This window comes from Diabrotica undecimpunctata, chromosome 8 (genome assembly GCF_040954645.1).
Source record: "Diabrotica undecimpunctata isolate CICGRU chromosome 8, icDiaUnde3, whole genome shotgun sequence".
Taxonomy (NCBI): domain Eukaryota; kingdom Metazoa; phylum Arthropoda; class Insecta; order Coleoptera; family Chrysomelidae; genus Diabrotica; species Diabrotica undecimpunctata.
Genome location: NC_092810.1, coordinates 123,221,158 through 123,248,319, shown reverse-complemented (window position 1 = coordinate 123,248,319; position 27,162 = coordinate 123,221,158). Strand labels below are relative to the sequence as shown.

The window sequence follows — 27,162 nt, the reverse complement described above, 5'->3', positions numbered from 1 at the left end:
CTGCAGATAAGATAAAGATTGCCATGATGATCGCCAACAATCGTAACCGATAGGCACATCAAGAAGAAGAAGAACACTACCAAGACATCTTATTTTTAAATAGCTCACAGCCAACAATAATTAAATTTTTTGTGATAAAATATTATTTGTGAGACGTCTATGGCAGTAGATACTATAAAATTAAATAAGTATTATGCATAATTGCCTTTATAATTTTTAATACACCAGATATGAGATACACTTATATTATATATTGTTTATTTTTAATTATTTTTTTATTAGATAAGAGATAAGATGCATGATTTGTAGACATTCAGTTTGTTAATACATTTAGGATATTAGAATGTTGAAAAATTTGCTGGATTAAGATGGTTGTAATTAAGAATATTTTTAACACTCTTACAGGAACAGTACTGGCATGTAAGTAAAGTTTTTATTTACTTTTTAATAATGTATTAGACCTTTCAAAAGTGTTGTCTTCGGCTGATTCCATCTTAAAATTGGAGATACCATAGCAAGAGTCCTTTTAAGAGCGTTTCTATTACTGACTGTACAACCAATACTAGTTAATCTTTAGAAGTATCATTATAAAATACTTCAAAGTGGTGTCGATTAATGTTCTAAAAATGCTTGTCTGAAATCTGGCTAAAGAGTATGTTTTGGATAGCTGGAGAGTATGATTAATTTTCGGTACTTTTTTTATACCAAGGTGCTGGTAGGGATGGTCGATTAAAGCTTGTGTTGGGAAGGTTTGATTGGTAATAATGTTTAAAGGCTTAAATTAACCGACACTCTTTAGGCATATGTTAAACGTGATTGCTGAAGCTAAAGCCATAACGAAGTACAAGCTCTATAATCGATTTGAAAGCTCCCTGACAGCTTCCCAAAACTATGCACGCTGTTTAATGTCTATATGAGATAAAACTATCTATCTGTATATATATCTCTATAATTGGGATCTAATGAGCATCCTATAAATTGTAATTAAAACATCTTTAGACCCCCACTTACGATAAGACATCGTTTTTAATATGTTTTTTCGAACATATCAATTGATTTTAACTCGTCTTTTGTACGACTTCTAGGGTAGTTTTCTGGCCGAAGGTATATTTCAAATTTGTTACAAACATATAATTTAACTCAATTTAAATATATTTGAGCCACTATGCTAGGCTCTTCTTGTAGGAAATTTTATCCTTTGGACTCCTTCTGGATATGCTGGAGCAGTTGTTCGTTTAGATAGTTTATTGCCTTGTATAAGATCTAGTCTATTCTGTCACAGTAAATGCTCTGTGAGCACAATACTACCCCAGTATAGCTTTTATTTGTTATTGCCAGGCATACTACCAGGGATAAATTAATAATAAGGAAGATAGTTAAGGGAAGTTCCAGTCTTTTGTCTAATTCTTGATAAAGTATCTTTCTGAGTAAGTCATGCCATTTTTTTTGCTTAGTTTCGATAAATGTTAGAAACCCCTAGCAACGTGTTGGATCATTTCTTGAACTTAACATACTTATATCATATGGTTTCACAATGCACGTTAATTCTTCTACCAGAATTACTAAAACAACATCTACGATAATTGATTATATTGTATTAGATTTCTCACCTCTTGTTGTACGCTCTACAATTATAATTGCAGGATTATTTGCAGGAATTTTTCCGCTGAGAACTGTCGTATTCCAAAATTTATGCTTGACTTCTGGGTGGGACTGTGCTTCTGTGAACCAAAGGTATTCGCATATCAGCCAAGAATATGCGTTCACTACTGCACATCAAGAAATTTACTACCAACACTGTCACTGAATATATCACCAAGTATAGAGAAACCTCCCCAAAACTTAATCAAGATAGCTTAAAAGCGTACTATTAAAATTGTCTGGGAAGCTCTAAAAGTGTTGCAAAATAAACTTGTTCCGTAATAAACAATCTTCGAAATAAAACAAACACTACTCAAATATTTTCCTTTTTGAACCCTGAAAATCTTAATGAATACTTCCTTAATGTAACTGAAAATATAACATCAACTATTTTGCCACAAAAAGATTCCATTTTGTTTATCTCTCTAATTCAAAAAAGATCTCAAATTTGTTCTTTATAAGACCAGTTGATAAATTTGAATTAATCCAACCAATCAATAGTATCAAAACTTCCTGAAGGATTGTTATACTATTCATAAAATTTTTCTCAAATCTTCCAAAAGATGTGTTGGAAGTTCTGGTCTCACTAATTAATCATCATCATCATCATTTAACCCGGATCTATCCACTGCTGGATATAGGTCTCCCTCAGTCTTTTCCATGTATTTCTGTTTTGTGCTGTTTGCATCCAATTTTTGTCAATCCGTTTTAGGTCATCAGACCATCTTGTTGGTGGAAGACCTCTACTTCGATGTGATTCTTGTCTCGGTCTCCACTGTATTATTCGCTGTGTCCATCTGTTATCCGAAATTCTAGCTATGTGCCCCGCCCAGTTCCACTTAAGGGTCATAATTCTTTCTATGGCATCTGTCACTCCTGGTCTCCGTCTTATTTCCTTGTTCGTGATCCGATCCCTACGAGAAATGCCTAACATCGATCGTTCCATGGCTCTTTGGGTAACACAAATTTTATTTCTCACTTTTTTGGTTAGTGTTAATGTCTCTGCACCATATGTAAGTACTGGCAACACGCACTGATTAAAGACTTTTCTTTTAAGACACATAGGCAGTTCTGATTTAAGAACATAGCTTAGCTTGCCGAATGCCACCCAAGTGAGTCCTATGCGACGGCTTAGTTTGCACGTTTGATTATGTCTTCCTATGCGTATCTCATGTCCTAAGTACTTATATGAGGTGGTTTCTTCAATATGCATGCCATTTACTGAAATCTTTTCGCTTAACACAAGATTTGTCATGATTTGTGTTTTTGTGTGGTTGATTTTTAATCCTACTTGTAGCAAAAAGGACAATGTCGTCAGCAAACCTCAAATGACTAAGCATTTCTCTATTGACATTAATTCCTTTTTCACTCAGATTTGCGTTCTTAAACATATGCTCTAATAATGTTGTAAACAATTTTGGCGAAATTGTGTCTCCCTGTCGCACTCCCCGTTTTATTTTAAATACGTTGGTCTTTTTATCTGCCAGTCTCACACTTGCTGTCCCATTTTGATAGATGTATTTTATCATGTTTATATAGCGAGGATCTATACGGCACTCTGTTAAGGCTTTTAACATCTTTTGATGACTTATTGTGTCGAAAGCTTTTTCGTAGTCAACAAATATCATAACTAATAGCTTGTTATATTCAACACTCTTTTCTATTACGTTCTTAATTACTTGTAAATGATCATTCGTGCCATATCCTGCTCTAAAACCTGCTTGCTCTCGTGGCTGATACAAATCCAACTTACTTCCTAGCCTGTTGGTAATAACTCTTGTAAATAGCTTATATATTTGTGACAACAAGCTAATGAGGCGGTAGTTTCTAAGGTCGCTGATATCTCCCTTCTTATGAAGTAAGATGATTTCCGCGTTGTTCCACTGCGTCGGTGTTATCGCTTCGCACAGACATTTATTGAACAGTTTAGCAAGTGTCAGTAAGAGCTTATTTCCTCCTAGTTTTAGGCTTTCGGTCATTACCCTGTCTTCACCTGGGGATTTATTGTTCTTCATCACCCGAAGTGCATTTTTAATTTCGTCAGCAGTTATGTTCGGCATTAATTCTGAGCCTTGATTCTCTATCTTTATTAAGGGGCGTCTTTCATCGGATTCACTTGTTTCATAGAATTGTCTGTAGAAGTCTTCCACTGTTAACTATTTCTTCCTTATCAGTCACAATGTCGTCTTGTTTATTTCTTAACTTATGTATGTTCTTTTTTCCTGTGGACATGTTGTGTCTTCTATTTTTCTCTATCACCCTTGTCACCTCTCTCATGTTATGTTGCCGTATGTCTTTTCGGATTTATTTGTTTATTGTTTTACTGAGTTGACTAAATTCTGCGTAGTTTGTGTTATACCTGTCCTTTAGCCTCCTTCTTTCTTCGATCAGATTTTTAGTGTTGAGACTTATTTTCTCATGTTTTTTCTTCATTTTAGGACAGCACAACTTCTCCGCTTCTTTAAGGGCTTTTACGATACTTTCGTTTAAAACTTCGACCTGTGTTTGGTCGTTGATTTGTTGAAGGTTATGGTCAATGATGTCACGAAAGTGGTCTGTATTTTCGGGCGGGGTCCATTTACGATTGTCTGATTTTATCATTTTTGTTCGTTCATTCTTTAAATTGAACAGAATTTTTGCTCGAATCAATCTGTAATCGCTTCCAATTGTAAATCTGTTTAAAACAGATGCATCTTGTACAATTTCTTTTTTATTAGCAATGATAAAATCTATTTCGTTCTTTGTGAAACCGTCTGGACTTTTCCACGTCCACTTTCGTTGGGGCTTTTTTTGAAAGAATGAGTTCATAGAAAAAAGATTTTCTTGGTATAAAAAATCTACAAGCATGGTCCCTCTTTTATTTCTTTCTCCATAGCCGTAGTTTCCTAGTGCGGTTTCACTTTGGTCTTCTCTATTTCCCAGCTTAGCATTAAAATCTCCTGTTATCAGAGTATAAAACGTCTTAGTACTTTTCAGGGCTGTTCTAATATCTTCAAAGAACATTTCAATCTCTTCATCTGTGTGGCTCGTCGTTGGTGAATACACTTGTATCAATTTTAATTTATATCTCGAATTCAACTTTAAGTTAATTAATGAATCTTTTGAAAAGGGTATATTTTCAGAGTGCCTAAAGACAGCTATTATTATTCCTCTTTATAAGGATGGTGAAAAATCAAATGCCTGCAATTATAGACCTATTGCCTTACTATCGGTACTATCCAAAATTATTGTGAGACTTATAGATCAGTTTGGCTTTTTTTCTAATAAATGCACCAGTGATGCTATATTTTCTGTATACTACACGAGGTTTATCAAGCATTAAACAATAATCTTTACACTGCCCTGTTTTTTGTGACTATGCCAAAGCTTTTAATCGTGTAAATCACATTTTGATAAAAAAAACTAAATTTCTATTTAATTCGAGGTATTCCTTTGAATAGGTTCCAATCTTACCTGGGGAATAGGAAACAACTGGCTAAAGAAAATGATACTGACTCTAGTCACAGAAGCATTGCATGTAAACTACCACAAGGTTCAGTATTGGCTCTTTTACGTTTCTTTATCTTAATAAATAACATCACTAATTTAAAAATCGTTGGATTTTTTTTGGTCATAATACCAGTATCATCTGAAGAAACTCTAATAGTGCAACTTTTCATGCAACTATATCTTTTGATCTACTTAAAATAAAAACCTATTCTGACTTTAATTTACTCTCTTTTATCATGGATAAGACAGTAGCATTATCCTATAAAGGAGCTCTTCAACCCTTGCTTGTTAATAGCAACTAGATCAGTATCGTTGATTCTGTAAAATTTCTTGGTATTTTTATAGACACCAACCTTAAATGGTTCTTTAGCATAAGGTTTTTGCATAAAATTGTACAATTTTCAGTGACAATACAAATATTTTTATTCTATTCTATTCCATTTTGTACTGGCATCTCTTTATAATGATTTGCTATCAGATCGAATAAATCCAAACTGATTTATTGACACTTTTATGTATATGTTTGTCGAAAATATTGTCCTGGAACGTTTGTGAAAATCTTTTTGCAAAGTTGCTTCAATATTGCAGGAACAATTTTCTTTAGTCACTACTACTACTATCTGTTTACAGCGTTCTCCGACGCCTTCCGACTCCTAACCGCCATTCTTCTCTATTCAGCCATAGGCCTGGAGGGATTTCTCTTTCCTCTAGTTCTTTTTCAATCCCCTCTCTCCAGCTTTTTCTCGGGCTTCCTCTTTTCCTTCTTCCTTCCTTCTTCCTTCTCCCTTGTGGTGTCCACGTCAAAATCTGTTTTGGAATCCTGTCATCTGGCATTCTCTGTACATGGCCATACCATATTAACTGTTTTGTTTTTATGTCATCAACTATTGTATGCTTGACTCCCATCATTTCACGTATTCTCTCATTTTCTTTAGTCAACTTTATAGAAAAACTTACTTTTTGATATTTAAAAAATAGATCATTGTTCATATTTTCATTATTAAGGGAGTAACGCCTGTGTCATTTTGTATAACGGATTGTGTGTAGAATTGCATGTTTGTTTTGGGATTGCTTCCTTAGCCCTCCTTTTGGAGGTGCCGTCTTCTGATTTATCAACCTGTTGCTAATCAAGTCGATTGCTTCTATATGCTAACAGAAACGATGATTAGTTTTATTCGGCGTTCCTTCTGGTATTTCCTATCGGGGCATCTCCTTTGTTGCTTGATCCTTTCCATGATTTCATGATTTTAATACAACCAAATCTTGTAGTCAGCGAAGATATATGCGTAGGAACAAGATCCATAGACCAGGTAATGGCCTATAAATACCTAGGTCATGAGATTCGCATAGGAAAAGATAACCAAACCGTTGAGCTTCTCCGTCGTATAAGACTGACTTGGGCAGCCTTCGGCAAGCTGAACCATATTTTCAAATCGTCTGATATACCAATATGCCTTAAAAGAGAAACGTTTAATCAGTGTGTTTTGCCAGTGTTAACTTACGGTGCCGAAACGTTGACCATGACAAGGAGAACAGTTTAAAAGATCCGTGTGTGTCAAAGGGCGATGGAGCGTGCTATGTTGGGCGTTTCACTACGAGACAAGATCCCAAATCGCCAGCTACGACAAAGAACAGGAGTGGCTGATGCAGTAGAGAGAGTAGCAACACTGAAATGGAACTGGGCAGGTCACGTGGCTCGAATGACAGATAATAGATGGACAAAGCGGATACTGGAATGGAGACCAAGAGATGATGCCTACCGAAGCAGAGGTCGTCCACCAACACGTTGGACTGACGATCTAAAACGTTGTCATAGGAATTGGATGCAAGAGGCACAAGATCGAAATAGATGGAAAATTATGAGGGAGATCTATGTCCAGCAGTGGATAAGCGAAGATTGAATGATGATGATGATGATGATACAACCATGAGCACAGCTTCTATGTTTGTCTTATTTTTTGCTTCTTCTGCATTTTACACACTTACTGAGTATTTTAACTATAATAATACACTCCTCTACAAAATTAACGCACCATCTTAAATATACTATAAGTTTAAAACAATTTTTCTTCCGAACCATTGCTTGGTTGGATTTCAATGGTTTTAATTTTGCATTATAGGCCTATTTCTAATAACTTACCGTATAGTACTACCATATTTCTAAGAGACTTATTAATATGTAACTCTGCGGGGTACCATTGTTCGAGGTGTGAAATTATATAAACAACGGATCATTTCATAAAACAGGTTTATGGAATTTCACACCACGAGCAAAAGCACCCCTCTGAGCTGAATATTAATGAGTTTCTTAGAAATATGGTAGTACTATACCAATGTTTTCTAAAAAATGTCAACATTTTACCTACATACGGAGTTGTAAAAAAAGACAGTTGTGTTTTTTCGTCTTATTTTGCAATACCCTGTGGAATTTATTAGAAAAAAACGCTATATTTTATTACTGTTACAAGACAATAGCTTTATGTTTTATCAGCATTTTCAAAAAAAAAAACACCTCGATACCTCTATTATAAAAAAAGAGAAGTACGTTCAAAGCATAACGTGATTTTATTGAATTCTAATACTCATTAATGAAATATAAGCATGTAGTTCGCTAATAAGAAATTTGACAATGCTGTTTTAGACTGGTAATATCGTTTACAATTCAGTAGATTGTTTTGTTGCTTTATGTAGGTTATGTGTGCAGGCCATTCCTTTAGCCGATGTAAAATTAAGTTATCGTAAAATAGGTTTGACGTTAATAATATCTGGTATTACAATATTAAGAATGCTTCAACATTTTTGAGAAACAAACGACAATAGGAGACGACCTGGATAGGATAGAGAATGGGCCACGATACCACGCAAAGATCAGTTTATCAGACTTCGTGATATAAGAGAATGTTTTGTCACAATGATATATTTACAAATACAAGCAGTAAATGTTCATATTATTCAAACTAGTAAAAATACTATACAAAGACGCCTCGCTACAAGATTGCTATGTAAGGATATCAGCCAAAGCACCATCTTTAAATGTAAATTATCGTAGAAGTAGACTGCAATTTACCAGAGATCACCTTAAGTAAAATGATGACTGGAAGCATATATTATTCACACATAAACTATAGAGCTCATATAGAAGCGTTATTTGATGGCCAAAGAAACGCTATATACAGTGCAACATTTAACCTATGACTTTTTTCAATGGTTTCGGGTGAAGTATCTCTTACAGCGCCAACGGATCTTGTTGCTTTAGAAAAAGGTTCCTTTTTCTATTTCTATAAAAGGAAGATATTTTTTCTATCCATGTAATTCCTTTTACTCCATAAATAGGAAATAATTGTCTTTTAGTGCATGATAATGCACGACCTCATGTTGCACGTGTGGTCCACGATTATTTGAACGAGATTGGTGTACCAACCTTAAACTGGTCACCTTGCAGCCCTGATTTAAATCATATAAAAAATTTGTGGGATAATATCGATCGTCAACTCAAGAGCCGACAATTACCACGTGCCTCTCTTGATGACATGGAAGTTATGGCGAAAGAAATTTGAGATGCAATTGATCAAGATCAAATACGATGCTTAATTTTAAGTAGGCCTAGTCGCTGTGGAAAATTAATTAGAAATAGAGGCAGTAATACTCTTCATTAAGTATTTTTGGAAGAGGAAACTTTTTAAACATGTTTTCTTAGGTTTTAGTTGTTTTACCTTGTTGTTTTATTGTTGTGTTACCTTGTTCCCTTGAAGGTGGCTGGAAAAAGATTATGGCAGGTCCTTGCCAAACTATTCAGTAGATGTTTGCAGGAAGCAATAACACCAACCCAGTGGTATAACGCAGAAATTATCATACTTCATAAAAAAGGGGATGCTACCGACCTCAGGAATTACAGGCCCATAAGTCTACTTTCACATATTTATAAACTATTTACAAAAATAATTACGAAACGACTAAAAAATAAATTGGAATTTTATCAGCCCATAGAACAGGCGGGTTTTAGAAAAGGCTATGGAACAAACGATCACCTACTGGTAATAAAAAATCTTATAGAAAAATGCACTGAATATAATAAACCACTAGCTTTAATATTTGTCGACTATGAAAAGGCATTCGACACCGTAAATCAACAAAAAATGTTGGAAGCCTTGACAGAATGCCGAATTGACTATCGGTATATAAATATAATTAAACATATATACCAAAACGCAACAGCCAGTGTTAGAGTGGGTGATCGTCAAACCCAGAAATTCCCGATACAACGTGGAGTACGCCAGGGGGACACCATATCGCCGAAACTGTTCACTACGCTTTTGGAATATATATGTAACAGGGCAAAACTGACCGACAAGGGCATAAACATAAACGGAGAAAAGCTTAGCCATCTAAGGTTTGCAGATGATATTGTACTAATAGCTGATAGGATAGATGAGGCCAAAGAACTTTTAAATCAGCTCTACCTTTCCTCGCTAGAAGGGGGATTGAAAATAAATATATCTAAAACCCAGATGATGACAAATCTTGTAGTCAGCGAAGATATATGCGTAGGAACAAGATCCATAGACCAGGTAATGGCCTATAAATACCTAGGTCATGATATTCCAAAAGAAAGGAAAAGATAACCAAACCGTTGAGCTTCTCCGTCGTATAAGACTGACTTGGGCAGCCTTCGGCAAGCTGAACCATATTTTCAAATCGTCTGATATACCAATATGCCTTAAAAGAAAAACGTTTAATCAGTGTGTTTTGCCAGTGCTAACTTACGGTACCGAAACGTTGACCATGACAAGGAGAACAGTTCAAAAGATCCGTGTGTGTCAAAGGGCGATGGAGCGTGCTATGTTGGGCGTTTTACTACGAGACAAGATCCCAAATCGCCAGCTACGACAAAGAATAGGAGTGGCTGATGCACAAGAGAGAGTAGCAACACTAAAATGGAACTGGGCAGGCACGTGGCTCGAATGACAGACAATAGATGGACAAAGCGGATACTGGAATGGAGACCAAGAGATGATGCCTACCGAAGTAGAGGTCGTCCACCAACACGTTGGACTGACGATCTAAAACGTTGTCATAGGAATTGGATGCAAGAGGCACAAGATCGAAATAGATGGAAAATTATGAGGGAGTTCTATGTCCAGCAGTGGTAAGCGAAGATTAAATAATGAGTTGTTTTACATGCCAGTTTATGTAAGTATGTAAGTAGTATTTTATGTGCTATCATTTGCTGAAAATGTTCATAAAATTGTGTTACTGTTATAGTTTTCAATATTATTTATTAACACAGATAAAAGATGTTTTTACGAACATATTGAGAAAAGATAAAGCTCATAATAATAATAAAATATAGGGTTTATTTCCAATAAATTCCACGGGGTGCAAAATAAAATGAAAAAGTACAACTTTCTTTTTAATTCCCCGTATATAGATACGTTATATAAGATAAAATGTTAACATTTTTTAAACAACATTGGTTTACTTATTTCTTAGAAATACACCTATATTGTGAAATGTGAAATAATGTGAAATATGGTGAAAATCATAGAAATCGAATCAACTGTTCAGAAAAAAAAACTTTACAATTATGGTAAAGTTTGTTTCACGAAAAATGGTTGAGTACTTAATGGTTACCTGAGTTGATCCTATTGTGTATACAAGAGTCTCTCAATAAACTACCGAAGTACACAGGGTCGCAATTCAGAAAGTTTGTTATTTAATATATTTCATTGATAGCTGTGTACTACACGCTTATAAAAATTTATTAAATTATTTCATATGGTATTTCCAGGTTGTTCAAGTGAATATACTTGATAATTGAACAATTTTTAACATGAAAAGTAGTTTTTTAGTTCTACGTGAATAATTGTAGTATATGAATCTAAATTCAGAAAGGTACTTTCCTTCACACTTTTTACAGGCTTAGGACTGTCAGCAAAAAAATTGGCGTGTTTAAAAGTTTTTGCTCGTCCTAATCGGATATCGTTAAAAATGTACAGTAATAATAGTTCTATTTACAGAATATACATACAAACGAATACATAATGTACAAAAAATAGATGAATTGAAAAAAAAATATACAAAAATATATACAAGTTAATATTTACAAAAAAAAAATATCCAAAATAACCAAAATATATTTATGAATTCCTAAATACCTAATTCTGCTTCGCTGTCGCTATCCTCTTTAAGATTAATAACAATTTGTTTAATTATGTGATTCAAAGTAACATATATGAATTTTCTACATTCATTACATGGCGTACTGAATTTTTCCAACTTTCTGGGGAGATATCATCAACACATTTCCTTATTAATTCGACTACACTACCACTTAAAGTCGGAGAAACATTTTGTGACTTAACATTTGACTTTAGTTGATGCCACATATGCTCTATGGGATTAAATAAACAATAGTAGGGCGGAAGCCGTAATACTGTATGTCCCATGTCCTCGGCCAATGAGTCACAAACATATACTTTTTTAATAGAAAATGATTTTAACACTTCCAACAGTTCATTTTTTAAATAACTTTCTTCAAAATATATATCGTTTTCTAACAGGTAGTTTTGAATTTAAATTTTCGTGTTATTTGCACTTGGAGACTTATGTAATTGACGACTGTGGTAACTTGCATTGTCCATTACTATCACACTAGTTTGAGGAAGGTTAGGTATAAGACAATTCTTAAACCATTGCTCAAAAAGCTCTGCCGTTGTATCCTCATGGTAGTCCACGCAGGAGTCTTTAATGTTCTTTGCAGAAAGCCATAAGGTATTTGGGACCCAACCATTTTCTGATCCTGCATGTAAAATTGTTATTCTTTCCCTTTGTGTGATGGAGCTTTTGTTTGACACCTGTTGGAACAATCGGAGCATTCTTTGGATGGTGTTTCATGAGTGTCAAACTATGTCTCGTCCAGATAAATTATTGGTCGATCTTCTGTACGGTACTTTCTTATGGAAGTTATATATTCGGTACGCCACTTTTGTAAACGATGGGACTCCATAAGCACTTGTCTTTTGTCAATTGTACGATATCTGAAGCCCATTTTAGACAAAATCCTCCAAAGACTAATGCGGCTACAGTTTATTTGTGTATCATCATTAGTAAGCCAATGTTTTAAAGCATCTAATGTAGGTATCCGTTGCTCTTCGTACATTGTGTAAATTTTTCGTCTTATTAAGTCTTTATCACTTTTGTCAATACATTTGGTAGAACCGGCATCCTTACGCTTTTTTCTTGACTTAATGGGATTTGATGTAATTCTTTTCACTGTGGTTAGAGGTATTTTCGTTAAATCAGATATTTTACTGGCAGCAGTAATAGCAGTAAGTCCTTTTGTAAGTAAAGAACTATATATTGTTTTTACGATTTCTCTAGCGTCAGCAGATAAATGCTTTTTCTTTTCTGGAACACTGGAAGAAGCACCATCAATATTTTTCCACGGACGCCACATAATGCTGTTTTATAGGTATAAATAGGTATAACACTGGTAACACTTGTAACACTTTCAACTAAATGAAACAAAATGTATATTTAAAAATTTCTCATCGGTTTTATATACTTTTACAAATTATACAGAATAGAGGGAACCTGTATAATTATTCCAGGACATACTTAACGATCAACAAATTTATTGTGGTCATTAAAAGATCAACCATTGATAGTGAAACTCACTGTTAAAATGTTTACAACTTTATTAAATAAAATGTATTCTAATCGTTTTTATAATTTTATACGATTTCTTAATCGTTTTTATATTACCAGGAATTTATTATACAAACAAGATAACGACACTCCACAGTAGCTTCAATTTTACCTGAATACTTACCTGCTCAACTAATGTTGACTAAGCTGGGGTACTTGCGGTCGGGTTTTATTGAAATCATTAAGCACTCAACCATTTTTCGTGAAATAAACTATATGTTTGGTGGTGCGTTAATTTTGGAGAGTAGTATAGTATATTTTTTCTTATAATATTAAAAATATTCAAATATATTATATGTGGAGTTTTAATTTATTAAATATGTTTTTATTCACGTTACAATAATCCATTAATTTTAACAAACATTTTATATCGTGGATGGTTACGTGCTAATATGTCGTTTATAAATAAATATATTTATAAAAATGTATGCACATTACCTATATTTTAAAATATTCAAACTTAATTTGTCTATTTACGATTTTAAATAGTTTTTGTATTGTATCAAATTATATGTATGTAATCTGTTTTTAATACAATGTCTAGAATACAATATTTTAATTACCAAATCGCCAGCTCTACACGTGGAAAGCTCCTGGAGACAACAAAGATAGAATTATAGTGAAGACTTACCCTGGAGCAGATCTAAACTTGGACCACAACCCAGTAGTAGCAAATATGTATGTAAGATTGAGAAAACCATTAATGAAAAGATTTAGACCACAAATATACATTGATAAAGTAAGAGAACCAAATACGTACCAAGAAACTCGAAATAAAATAAATCAGAGTATCCAAAAAATAAAACAACAAACTAAGAAAACTACAAATATTGAAACAAAATGGAAGAATATAAACAACACAATAGAGACTGTGGGACGGAAAACATTAACATTTACAAAAGCTGCCAAACAAGAATGGATGACACCAGAAATTCTCGAAAAGATGGACGAAAGAAGTATACATAAAAACAAAAAAAAATTAAATACCAAGAAATTAATAAACAAATAAAACAGAAAATAAAACAAGCTAAGGAAACATGGATGTCCATTAAATGTCAAAAAGTTGAGGAATGTGAGCCAAGGTATGACACTTTCAACGCCCATAAGAAAGTTAAAGAAAAGATGGTACCACTGTAACTGGAACGAAAGACAAATTATGTAGATGGAAAGAATACATTGAACACCTATTTTATGACCAAAAAGTAGAACAACTAGAAGTTGACGGGAGGTTGGTCCCGGAGAAATCACGAAACCAGAAATAATGAAAGAAGTTATTTATGCCATAAAACATACAAAAGGTAGAAAAGCTCCAGGATGCGATAATATACCAATTGAACTATTGAAGATAGTTGATGAATATAATATTGATGTCTTGGTAGGCCTTTTTAACTCCATATACAAGACGTGACACATATCCAAACGATGGCTTCTCTCAACTTTTGTAACGATTCCAAAAATCACAAATATTAAAGATTGCAATGACTATCGGACAATTGCATTATTAAGCCACATATTGAAAACCTTCCTTAAAATCATACATAATAAAATCCACATGAAATTCGAACAAGAAATAAATGATTCACAGATGGGTTTTAGATAAGGTCTAGGAACTAGAGAAGCATTATTCGGAGTCAATGTTCTGACACAAGGATGTCTGGATATGAATCAGAACATATATGCTTGCTTCATAGATTTAAAAAAAGCTTTTGACAGAGTTCGGCATGAAAAGCTTTTAAGTATTGTTAAGACCAAAAACATAGATAGTAGAGATCTACAAATTATATCGAATCTGTATTAAAATCAAAAAGCAATAATAAGAGTCGAAGGAGAACTGACAGAGGAAGTAAGTATACTTAGAGGAGTTCGACAAGGGTGCATACTTTCACTCCTCTTATTCAACGTCTACAGTGAAGTGAAGTGAAGGTCAACGGAAATAGCATTAATAATATTAGATATGCGGACGATACAGTCATATTTTCAAATGATATGTAAGATCTACAATACATAATAAAACATGTATACAATGCATGTGAAAGGTACGGACTGCAAATGAATCTCAATTAATCAAATGAAATCAATTAATGATGATGATGAAAACGTAGCAAGAAGAAAATAGAATAATGATGAAAACGCAGCAAGTAGAAAATAGAAGAATGATGAAAGCACATCAAGATGAAATTAGTGTAGAAAATAAAAAATTGATAAGTCAGATAGAAAACAAATTAGAAAAATATGAAAATATGAAGTAAAAGGTTATCTACAACAAATACAAAAGAAAGTCGATAGAATAGCGGAAGAAACAGAAGTAAAACTAGAGAGTCAGAGAAAGAAAATAGATATTTTACATGAACAAATAGAAACTGTGGAAGAGAAAACACGCAAAGAGAATACAAGAGGGAATAGAAAAGGTGAAATGGAAACTGGAGAGAGCTTTACAAGAAGATAAGGCGAAACAAAAAACGAAATTAAAGAAATCCAAAAGACAGTAGAAGAAATAGGAAAAAGAGCTTTTGTTCGGGAAAATCGAGAAGTTAGCATACAAACCTCTAGTGACTTAGAATCAAATTTGGAAAGTGTTGGCGTTTGGAGAATTGAGTCGAGGATGTTGATTGGTCAACAGAAAATTATGGAAGGGATTGAGAGACGATAATGATTTTTGAGGCGAAAATAGGGGCATCTGCTGTTGGACGGGAAGTGAGAAAAGATATCATATCGACAAGTGTGTGTTTTTTTAAACGTTGAAAGAAAAGTATAGATTTTGTGAAATAGTAGTGTCAGTAAGTTTTGAAAGCTGATTTGCCGGATGAAAAGGGTGCAGAATTTGTAAGTACCAACAAATTACTATTCCCGGAAAGATTCGTAGTTAAGCAGATAGCGGCACTTCCAAAAGGAGATAGAAAAGTGAGTCAGTACGTTCTTTTGATCAACAGGACTGTTTTCATAAGCAGAACCAGGGAAGGAGTTTTTTTGATAGAGATTTAATAAAAGTGAATCATTTTCATAAAACGCAGAGAGAAATTAATTGAGACGAGACAATAGATTGGACTAATTTTCAAACTGTAATTTTATATGTGAAAGCTGTATGATTTGGGGAACATGTATTTCTAAGGGATTGCATTAGTTGTATAAACCGTTTTAAAAAGTTTATTTTACTACTATATTTTAATTGTATTTAAAAAATTGGAGTTTTTTTATTCATTCCTTTTACTTCTTCTTCTTTATTGAACACTATTAAAGGTAAAGGTATTTTTTAAACTCAAATAGGAACCCTGAGATAAGAAACATATTCACATATTCGTAATAAAATTCATTAAATAATTTTTTTTTTGTCTCAATTAGCTAATTGGATCATAATTAATTTAATTATTGTTTTATCATAGTTCAAAATTACAATATCATATTAATATATATATATATATATATATATATATATATATATATATATATATATGTAAATACTTTTTTCTTTTTGGGTGTGGTAGTCAATAAAAACAGAGCTTTGCTAAGGCGTACTATTTATTCTGAATCCAAGCTTTCGGTGGTTTTTTGCCACCTTTATAACAGTTTGAATGGTGCCAAAAAAAGGCTATAAAAAACTATAAAAAACTTACCCGAATGTAAGATTCGTGGCAGAAACAACAACGTTAAATAACATGATATACTGAAGTTGCAATTAAACTTTAAAAATTACTGTTAAAAAAACACTTTAAAATTACTAAATACGTTAAAAGTTAAAAACAAAATGAAGGACGACATGTTAAAACAGTCGTCGCTGCAGGCTTGATTTCAGTCACATTTCACGAGCAGAAAGAGAACGTGGGTGGACAATTATTGTTTAAATAGTTAGGAGAAAATACAAAAAACAACTTTGAAATTAACGTCTCACAAAATACTGTTTATGAATTTTGAGTACTACCAACTGTATTACCAACTTAAAAATAAGCGGGAAGTTAAAAATGTTATTTATGACATAAGCAATCGAAAGAAAATAGTATTTCGTAAATAGGTTTAGAAAAAATAATAACTCAAACAAAACAAAACTAAATTAGTAACTGAAGTTTGATCACAAGTATTCAATTAATACTGAAATTTTTAAAAAAAGGAAAGAAAAAAGAAAACTCTGAGATGCAAAATAGCTCAGTCAAAAGTCAATATAAAATTGTAAATTTTGCTAAGATTCTGGATCTCAGATCTCTTATTAAGATTGTTATTATCACTCTTGCTGATATGTACCATCTCTAAGAAAGTTCTCTTAAATTTATTTTTCTCTCTGGCTAATATTTTTACATTGTTGAAATCTATCTTATGGTCTAGATCGATAGTATGCTCTGCCAAAGCACAAGTAGGTTTGTTTAATCTACAATCACTCTTATGAGAAATAATACGGCTAGACAGATTCCTTCCAGTTTCACCAATGTACGTGGATGGACATTCAGTACATTGAATGCAATAAACAACATCTGTAGTCTCTAGAGTGGTTAGGGGTTGTTTTATTTTGCTATACAGCTGACGTATGGTTTTGATGTTCTTGTTAGCTATTTTGATATTCTTAAAGTCTTTAAAAATCTTAGTGAGTTCAACGGTTAGTTTTGGAATATATGGAAGGGCATAAAAATACACACTTGTTGAAGCTGAATTATTTTGTGCTGAGGGCACTGATTGTGACATAGTAAGTCTGTTGTTTCTATTAACAAAGGGAACATTAAAAATTAATTTATTAATCAGTCTTAGAGGATATGAATTTTCAACAAAAATATTACGTAAGAGGTTGAGATCATGTTGGAGATAATCCGGATGAGATAACCTTTTGACACGTTCTTTCATCGCTAGGACTAAATTAGTTTTCATCCTCGGAGGATGGTGAGAGTGGTAGCTTATGAATCTATTGCTACATATGGGTTTTCTATACCATTGTGTTTTCACAACATTATCCTCACATCTATGCAATCTCATGTCAAGGAAAGGCAAAGATCCCTCCCGCTTCTCCTCGAACGTGAATTGCAAGTGTGGGTTTTGTTGGTTGAACACATTTAACGTAGAATGTTACCATTTTTTTTTTGTATTTTCTCCTAACTATTTAAACAATAATTGTCCACCCACGTTCTCTTTCTGCTCGTGAAATGTGACTGAAATCAAGCTTGCAGCGACGACTGTTTTAACATGTCGTCCTTCATTTTGTTTTTAACTTTTAACGTATTTAGTAATTTTAAAGTGTTTTTTTAACAGTAATTTTTAAAGTTTAATTGCAACTTCAGTATATCATGTTATTTAACGTTGTTGTTTCTGCCACGAATCTTACATTCGGGTAAGTTTTTTATAGTTTTTTATAGCCCTTTTTTTGACACCATTCAAACTGTTACAACATAGTAATTTTCTTTGTAGACCTTGATAAAGGTGGCAAAAAACCACCGAAAGCTTGGATTCAGAATAAATAGTACGCCTTAGCAAAGCTCTGTTTTTATTGACTACCACACCCAAAAAGAAAAAAGTATTTACATATATTTTTTCCAAACTAGTCAAAAAAATTTGGAGTACTTTTTCTATATATATATATATATATATATATATATATATATATATATATATATATATATATATATATATATATATATATATATAGAAGTAAACGGTAAATAGTGGGTTTGCAGCAATATATATATATATATATATATATATATATATATTTCAATAATTCCATTTTTTATCTTCTTTTTGGAAAATGAATATTTCAATTTAACAATACGTTATTTTATTTTAATTCACTGTTTCTTTTTTTAAACTTAAATAGAGATCTTTATCCGAGATGCATTAATGTTATCATTAAAACTCATTAAACAAACTCAAAATAATACAAAAATTACAACGTACTTGAATCATCTATTAATTACACATTTATCTCTCGATGATTTTGCATATTATAAATTTCTTTCTAAAAAAAACAATTTCCGAAAATCGAAACATAAAAATAAACATAGTTTAAACTAAAATTGTGGTAAACTGCCAATAAAAATATTACATTACTTTTAATTTCTCTTGCAATATTTTTTTATTTTTTGCATTTTTTTTATAAACATATTTATTTTATTTTTTCTTTGTCTCGATTATTCTGCTGCATATTCCTGCGGCTTCTGTCGTCAGTTTTTTGGTTCATTTATTTTGGTCCACACCTGCCCTTTCATAGTTAGTTTACTGAAGCCAGTTTTTTACTTCTTTCCATATTTGTTTTTGTTCGTAGGAATTTTCTCCTATCCCCCTATGCAAATTCATTTCAATCTTGTTCATGTCATGGTGAACATAATCTTTGTTCAGGAGCAAAATGAAGTTCTGGATGTAAGTAAAACCACCAAACCCAATATACGGTCATTGATTTTGTTTATTTATCTCCACTTTACCCTCTCGATATAATTCGACTTTATTTCTCACAAATATGACAAGAATAACATCACTGCTCTCACAAAACAGGAAAATGAGAAAAAGGATAAATTTTACTTTGAAAAGATCAAAATTTTAAAAAACAAGCAACACAAAAAAAAAGGGAGATATACGAGTCAATAGAAATAAAAAGAAATACCAACGAAATCAAAAACAAAAAAGATACACAGAACCTAAATAAAATATGTTTCAATCTGATTGAAATAATAATAAATATAACACCATAAAAAAACTCTTAAAGTCATAACATATCCCCATTTTACCTTTTTCGAAAACACCAACGATACGCCCATATAAAAATAATTATATATTAATGACAGTTAACCATGAGATATCAGATATCAATCTTTACTTCTGTCAATTCATTAATGTCAGTGTCCCGTTTTGCGTTTTAGCAAGTTTTTTTTTTTATATATTTTACTATAACCTTTTGTTAATAATCTTGTACATTTTAGAATCTTGACAAAGGCAAGGGTTTCCTGTAGAAACGTTGATTACAATGGACAATAAAATCTAGTTCCAAATTTAATATTACTTATTGAACCTAAACTCATGAAATTCTATTTTTATATTAAATATAGTATGGTTCAATAAACTCATGAAACTATAATATACACACATGTCCAAAAGTCTGGAATACGTACAAATAATATATCTACGCCTACGGCGGTTTTAAAACTGTTGTTGATATTTATTCTAGAGCGCTTTTAATTGAAAATGATAAAAAATTTGAATTATTTTTGTATGATTTTGGTCACATTCTACTGATTAGCGTATTTACACATTATTTCAGTCTTTGTTTAAATTTGATTGAGCAGTAAATGCCTAGAAACGCGATACCTCATTTTGACAGATCTAGGGTAATTGCATTGTTTCAATAGTGCTTTAGTCAAAGTTATACCGCGAATATTGTTGATGTTACTCAGAGTCCTGTTTCGTAAATTAAAAAAAAACAAAAATACAGATGACGTCAAGGATCGTCCCAGAAGTGGTAGAAGTCGATGTGCAACAGCAGCACAAGACCGGCAAATTACATTGATAGTTCGTAGAAATCGTCTGGAATCTACAAGTGGTATATCCAGAGAAATTTCTAGGCTTCAAGGACTGAATATTTCACGGCAAACAATAACACGTAAACTAAATGTGGTAAATTTGTATAGTAGAAGACCGCTAAAGTGTTCCTAAACTAACCTACCAACACAAAATAGTAAGATTGCAATGGGCTAGAGAAATGGTGCATCATGGTCCTAACTAGAATAACGTGATTTTCTCTGATGAGTCAAAAATTGGCTTGGTATCCGATTCTTCTCTGGAGAGAAGAGTCACGGGTGCTGTGTACATCGAGGAAGTTTTAAATCCTGTCGTACGTCTATTCTGAGGGGCAGTAGTTGATGAATTTTTGTTTATGCATGGCAACGCACCTCCTTATCTAACAGAAGCAGTACAAAATTTTCTGGAAGAAAAAGGAATATGTACATTACAGTGGCCCTTGAATTTCCCCGACATGAACGGTATTGAACATGCTTGGGACATTCTCAAAACACGCATCAAGAAACAATCCCCATATTACACTTCGAGAACTAAAAGATACTGCTTGCGAAGAATGGGAGATAATTCGGCAAACCCAGCTCGACCAGTTAATCGGCAGCATGCCAAATCGCCTACAGGCATGCATACAGGCCAATGGAGGAAATACTAATTATTAGTTTTATTAAAAATTATTTTTTTCTACACTAATTTATTTCTAAATGTAAGTTGTACATTGTAAGTTTTTCACTCCAAGAGAATAAATAATTTTTTTGCATATCGTTTATCTGGTTTTGAGATTTATTTAGTATTGTTAAGAATTGAAACAAAATGATGTTTAACTATTCAGAAGAGTTTATATATAAAAATCAATAAAAAGATGAAATATTCCAATATTCCAAACTTTTGGACATCAATTTATTAACAAAACAAATTTTATTTGGTGAGTTAATACATATTTTTTTCTAGTTCCACTTTGTAAGCTCAAGATAAAAAATAGTTAGCCAATAGCCCCTTTTATTGACTCCAACCCATCCAAAACATATTTATATATATATATATATATATATATATATATATATATATATATATATATATATATATATATATATATATATATATATATATTCTTCTATTAAGTATTTGAAGATTTTATTGAATCTCCTCCATTTTTATCTTTCTTTACTTTATTATTGGCATCTCTTTTCAAAATTCTCTTTGTTCTGTTTTTAATTTTTTTAATTTGCTTTTTAGATAAAAGGACCCAGCTCCTTATGAACTCGTTAGATGTTTTTACAATTTATTTATATTCTCGATTATATTCTCTCATCTTACGGTTTCAATAATTCTCTATTATCCGATTTTTTCGTATACATTTTTCTTGTTATATTAATAATTATGAAAGTTTTTATGCAAAGTATTTTTTAGGTGTTTCATCAACAATGATGATTGGAATATGCAGTGTTTGGTCTTCACCCATGATACCTAAGCTGTATAAGAACAATACGGAAAATCCATTTGGTTATACAATTACCAGTTCAGAAGACTCCTGGATAGCATCCATAGTAATTTTAGGAGCTTGTGTTGGATGTTGGTGTTCTGGCTTACTCTCTAATGTAGTTGGAAGAAAAGTTATATTCAGCTCTTTAGGAATACCTGCTGCTGTTAGTTGTTTAGTAATGGCGGCATTTCCAAATTTATCAGTGTTTTTAATAGCTAGATTTTGTATGGGACTTAGCATAGGCGGAATTTTTCAGCTGGTAATTACTTATATAAGTGAAATAACTAGCAAAACTAACAGATCTACAATAATGACAAGTGTCGGTATGGCCCAATCTATAGGAGATTTGTTTGTTTATTCTGTTGGTCCCTGGGTCTCGGTAACAACGTTTAATTGCATTATAGTTCCATTCCCGATTATATTTACAGTTCTAGCTTGGACATTTTGTAAAGAATCTCCTTATTTTTATCTTTTAAAAGGCCAAGAGGGGCCAGCTAAAAAGTCTCTTGAAGCGTATAGACCTCATGGACACGATATTGAAACCGAAATTATAGAAATTAAAGCGCAGATTAGGGAGCAGCAACAAGGTAGATTATTGGACGTTATTAAAACAAAAAAATTCGCAAAAAGTTTTTTTATGGGTAACATGCTTGTGATTTTTCAACAATTTACGGGCGTGAATTGCATTCTTATGTACAGTCAAAAAATTTTCGAGTTAACGGCTGCCAATTTAAGTCCCGCAATTTGTTCTATAATATTAGGTATAATGCAACTCACAAGTGGAGCGTTATGTCCATTATTGGTAAATTTCTTTAATATGAAAACAATGTTCACTTTATCTGGTATAGGAATGAGTATTTCACAGGTGGTTTTAGGAACATATTGCATATTCGATAATTCCGAACATGACATGTCGAGTTTAAGGTTTATCCCAATCGTTGCATTAACTTTATTTATTTTTAGCTACAATTCTGGATTCGGACCTCTTTGCTGGTTAGTTCCCAGTGAAGTATATCCAGCTAGAGTAAAAAGTTTAGCATTATCATTTACTGTATTTATTTTTTTCGTTATGGGCTTTTTTATTGCTAAGTATTTTCAAGCCATAGTTGAGTCTTTGGGAATAGGTACTTTGTTTTATTTTTTTAGCGGATGTTGCATTGTAGCAATAGTTTTTATTAATGTCTTTGTTGTTGAAACCCGTGACAAATCGTTAAAAGAAATACAAGATATGTTAGGTGAATCAAAGAATCTCAAACATAAGAATGTGGATAATGCTGCAATTAAGTCGCCTGTGAATAAAATGTGAAATCATTTTAATTTTAAATGTATTTGTGATTGTTAGGTTAACTTTTAAGAAACTATTTTTATAAAAAAATATAAATTTAAATCAATAAAGAATTGTGATTTACTCTTTTAAAATATTATTCTGTGTATACTGGTATAGATAAAAGACCTTATTCAAATGCATTTAGAAGAATTTAAGTATTAAGTAAAATGAAAAAAAAAAACACTGGTCAAATATGACTATAAAAAACAATGCTTCATAAGACCTTGACCTATGCCGGTCCTATCTACATGACTCCACATCAACAGTGATTTTTTTGTTTTTAAAGTGATTACTCAAAAAAGGAGAATTGAAAACAATACAATAACTTATGACAAATAGCACAATGGATGTAAAAGCACAAAAGATGCACAAAAATATCGATAGTGTCACGACAGAAAGGCATAAGCGCCATTGAGAGTTTTTTTCAGGAGACACAAAAAACGTTTAATTTCGCTTAATATTTCTTTTTTTTACATTTTTTTTTACATTTTATTATTATCGAACTGAGGCATTTTGACGTACCATATGTTAGGTATAAAACAATTATTATAAACATGAGATATTTAACATTTTGGTGCTTACGCCTTTAATGTTAGGTTCTGTGGTGTTTAAGCCTTTTTGAAAGGCGGTTACCATATTTGGAAAAAAGAATTTTGATCAAAAAATGTCGCTTAGGAACTTGTACGCCTTTTAATTTTACGGAATTATAACAAAAATGGAGAATAAATCTTTTCATTTTAAAGCATAACAATTAAGTAAAAATAATACAAATTAAACAATACACAATAATATATTTATGAGTTTCTTAGAGTTATATTGGTGTAAAAAAATACAAAAATAAAGTTAATATAATTATCACGTTATATTAAGTAAAAAACAACAAAAACTATTAAAACATACCATTTTTCTACATTGATAACTAAGTAAGTTGTACTATAAAACTAATAGAAATAAAATACAAATCAAAATTTGATAACAGAAAATAACATTTATCAATAACAAAGCAAAATAATAGAAACGAAGGACCGATATAACAGAAAATTGAACCAGTTGATGAGCTAGAACTAATGCTGTCAATTTCAGTCTCATTTTTAAAAAATACTGTTAAGGATGATGAATCTGATTCGGAGTTTAAAGAATTATTTTGTTATATAAAATCATTACAACCTATCTTATCATCAATTAATGAACTAAATACTATTGCGGCATTATTACTACTATCATCAGTATCATCACTATCTGAGTAAGGTACAAGCTTTTTATCACAGGTTAATAAATCAGTCTCTTCTTCGGCAGTTTCATCAATATTCGAAAATAAACGGCTGTCAATATTCAAATTTGGACTTAGAGGAAAACTGAAATCCACAATGGCATCATCATCTAGAACAGAACTAGGCATTTGGAGTTCTTGTTCATGGTCTTTTAGTACTGGCTCTAAAAGAACATCATGCTTTAGCGCTTCATTGAGGACCTCATTTTCAGTGGAAAATGAACCATGGGTTTTATTATTTCCGCTGGATTCCTGCACATTGCTTTCCTGATCTTCCCAAATGGATTGCAATGCAAGATTCATTATTTTGTGCCCTCGAGAAACCATTCTAAAAACCATTAAAAAAAAGAAGTAAGCGCCATTCAAATGTTAGTTTTTTAAAATAATATTACTACCAAAATATAACTTTAAAATTAAAAAAAAAGAAAACTATACAACAATGTCAATATATATTTTATTTAGGTTCAAACCTTATTTAAGTCGGTTAAGTAGTAACTTTTCTATGGCAAATCTAAGTCATAGTGTATTTTAAATGGCCAAATGGCGGTTAGATAAACGAAAAAAATTTTGCTGAAAAGGCCTAACCGACAGTCGGTAAAATTGTACATTCTTATGGTATATTATGATTTCTCAAGATAAATAATCTAACTAAACGCTTAACAAAACATTAAATATTAATAATATTTCAAATTATTCTTTACCTTATTGATATAACCACGTTTTCAGACCCAAGACGTAAGCAATATCTTCCACTACAGATCTTGTCGCTTACAGATTTCGGTGTCTCATCTTTTAAGAAACTCGTTTGGCGGTTAGAAAATTCAAAGCTTGTTTTAGTCGAGTTGGAATTTTTTACAGATGCGTCATTTTAATAGTCGATAGGACGTAAAATGTATTTTTTGATACCAAAACATAAATTTATAAATTTTGGCGCTTATGCCTTTTTGTCGTGACGCCATCGATATGTCAGAATCAACTTATACAATAAATCGTAATATACATAAAACAGAAAAAAGTTATTGCAAATATTCAATATTGGAGGTAAAGGTAGAGATAAAGTGTAGAAGATAAAACGTAGGAGCTAAAGTGTCAGGTGTGCCCATTCACACCAGAATTTGATTGGTTATTCAGTGAATCGTAATAAAAACGGGCAAACCGAAACTCATCACCAATCAGCATAAATGCTTTCGTGGATAGTACAAACGCATAACCGAAATAAAACAAGGAGTTTTAAAATAGACCCGGAAATATTTACAAACTGATCACTGGCCTAACTGCACTACTTGTCAGGTAAAGATAATAAAATGTATGGTTTACCGCATGGTACAAAGAATAACAAGTATGATATTGCGCAGGCCACTATCAGCTGATCCCCTACTGTCGACGTAGTAATGAGCGTGGCCATCATTGAAATACATCTGTTTATAATGGGAATGTTATCAATGTTTTAACTTTTGGCGTCTTTGGTAAGCTTGTAGAAGTTTGATAAAAGAGTGATAGTGGCTTTGGAGGTATACCTACTTTATATGGACATTTTGGTCTTTAAGAAGTTGTAAATAAGGTATGTTTAATTATTATTGAGTTAGTACTTAATACTCAACCATACATACACCCCTCTTGTATTTTTAAGGGGGTTTTGCTAGGAATAGTTTATAAGCTAAACATAAAATGCGTTGTACAGTAGCCAGTTGTTTAAGTGATAATCAGACAAGAGGTGCCGATAAATCTGTTAGGTTTTATAGTTTTCCCAAGGACTCGGTAGTGGAAAACTGTGGGTTATTGATTGTTACCATGAAGACAAATTTAATACTTAAACCTCAAAGATTTGTTCTAAACACTTTAAGCCGGAAGACTTTAAAAGAAATTTGCAGCATGAGTTGCTGCAATATGAATCAAAGAGGATTATGGAACAGATAATTACACAATCTAGGTAAACATTATTTTATTCTACATCTTTTGGTAGAAACACTTTAAGTATTATGACATAAAAGTAATATCTTAATATTACTGCACAAGATCTTGAACTTTAAAAGTTACGTATCGAGAACAAAGCCCTACTTCATCAGGTTAATGAATTAACAGAAATGAAGTCAGGAGTAGGCAAGATATTTTCAAAATACAGCTTAAAAGATTGCAAAGGCCCAAAGTCAGGGAAAAATTATTTTCTTCTTATGGTGCCTATCCGTTACGGATATTGGACAGTAACATGGCTATTCTGACTTTGTTGACTGCTGCCTTGTAAAGTCCGGTAGTGGTTAAGTTAAACAGGTTGTATCGTTGTTAATTGCGCATTATATGGCAGGTATTCTAGTTTGCGATGTTTTATGGTTATGACTAGTTCGCGCTCTTTACCCATTAACTCTGTCTATCCAAGAAATCCTCAACATGCGTCTATAGCACCACATCTCAAATGCTTCGAGTCTCTTCAGTGATTCTTCAGTTAAGGTCCATGACTCCACGCCATATAAAAGAACGGAGAATACGTAGCATTTTAGTAAACGAACTTTTATTTCCAATTTTATATCGTGGCTGTTAAAGATTTTGTTCATTATGACGAAAGCTGATCTTGCCTTCTCGATCCTTATCTTAATTTCCGTCGATTGGTCCCACTGTTCATTTAAGTTTGCACCCAGATAACAAAAGTTGGTGATTTGTGTTATAGGTTGTTGGTTAACTAGTAATTGACCAGGTGGTATCCTATTTTTGCTTATAACCATGTATTTGGTTTTTTTATGTTAAAATCAAGCCCAAACCTGCTACTTACTTCTG

The 27,162-nt window shown here is 32.4% G+C and overlaps 1 protein-coding gene across 1 annotated transcript; it reads left to right on the top strand.

The window, feature by feature from the left end:
* The first annotated feature begins 284 nt into the window (after positions 1-284).
* On the top strand, positions 285-23,209 carry LOC140448547 (facilitated trehalose transporter Tret1-like). Its single transcript, XM_072541630.1, has 2 exons — positions 285-420; positions 21,724-23,209. Exons 1-2 carry the CDS (start codon positions 369-371, stop codon positions 23,100-23,102), a joined length of 1,431 nt encoding a protein of 476 aa, XP_072397731.1. The 5' UTR covers positions 285-368; the 3' UTR covers positions 23,103-23,209.
* Positions 23,210-27,162: the final 3,953 nt, after the last annotated feature.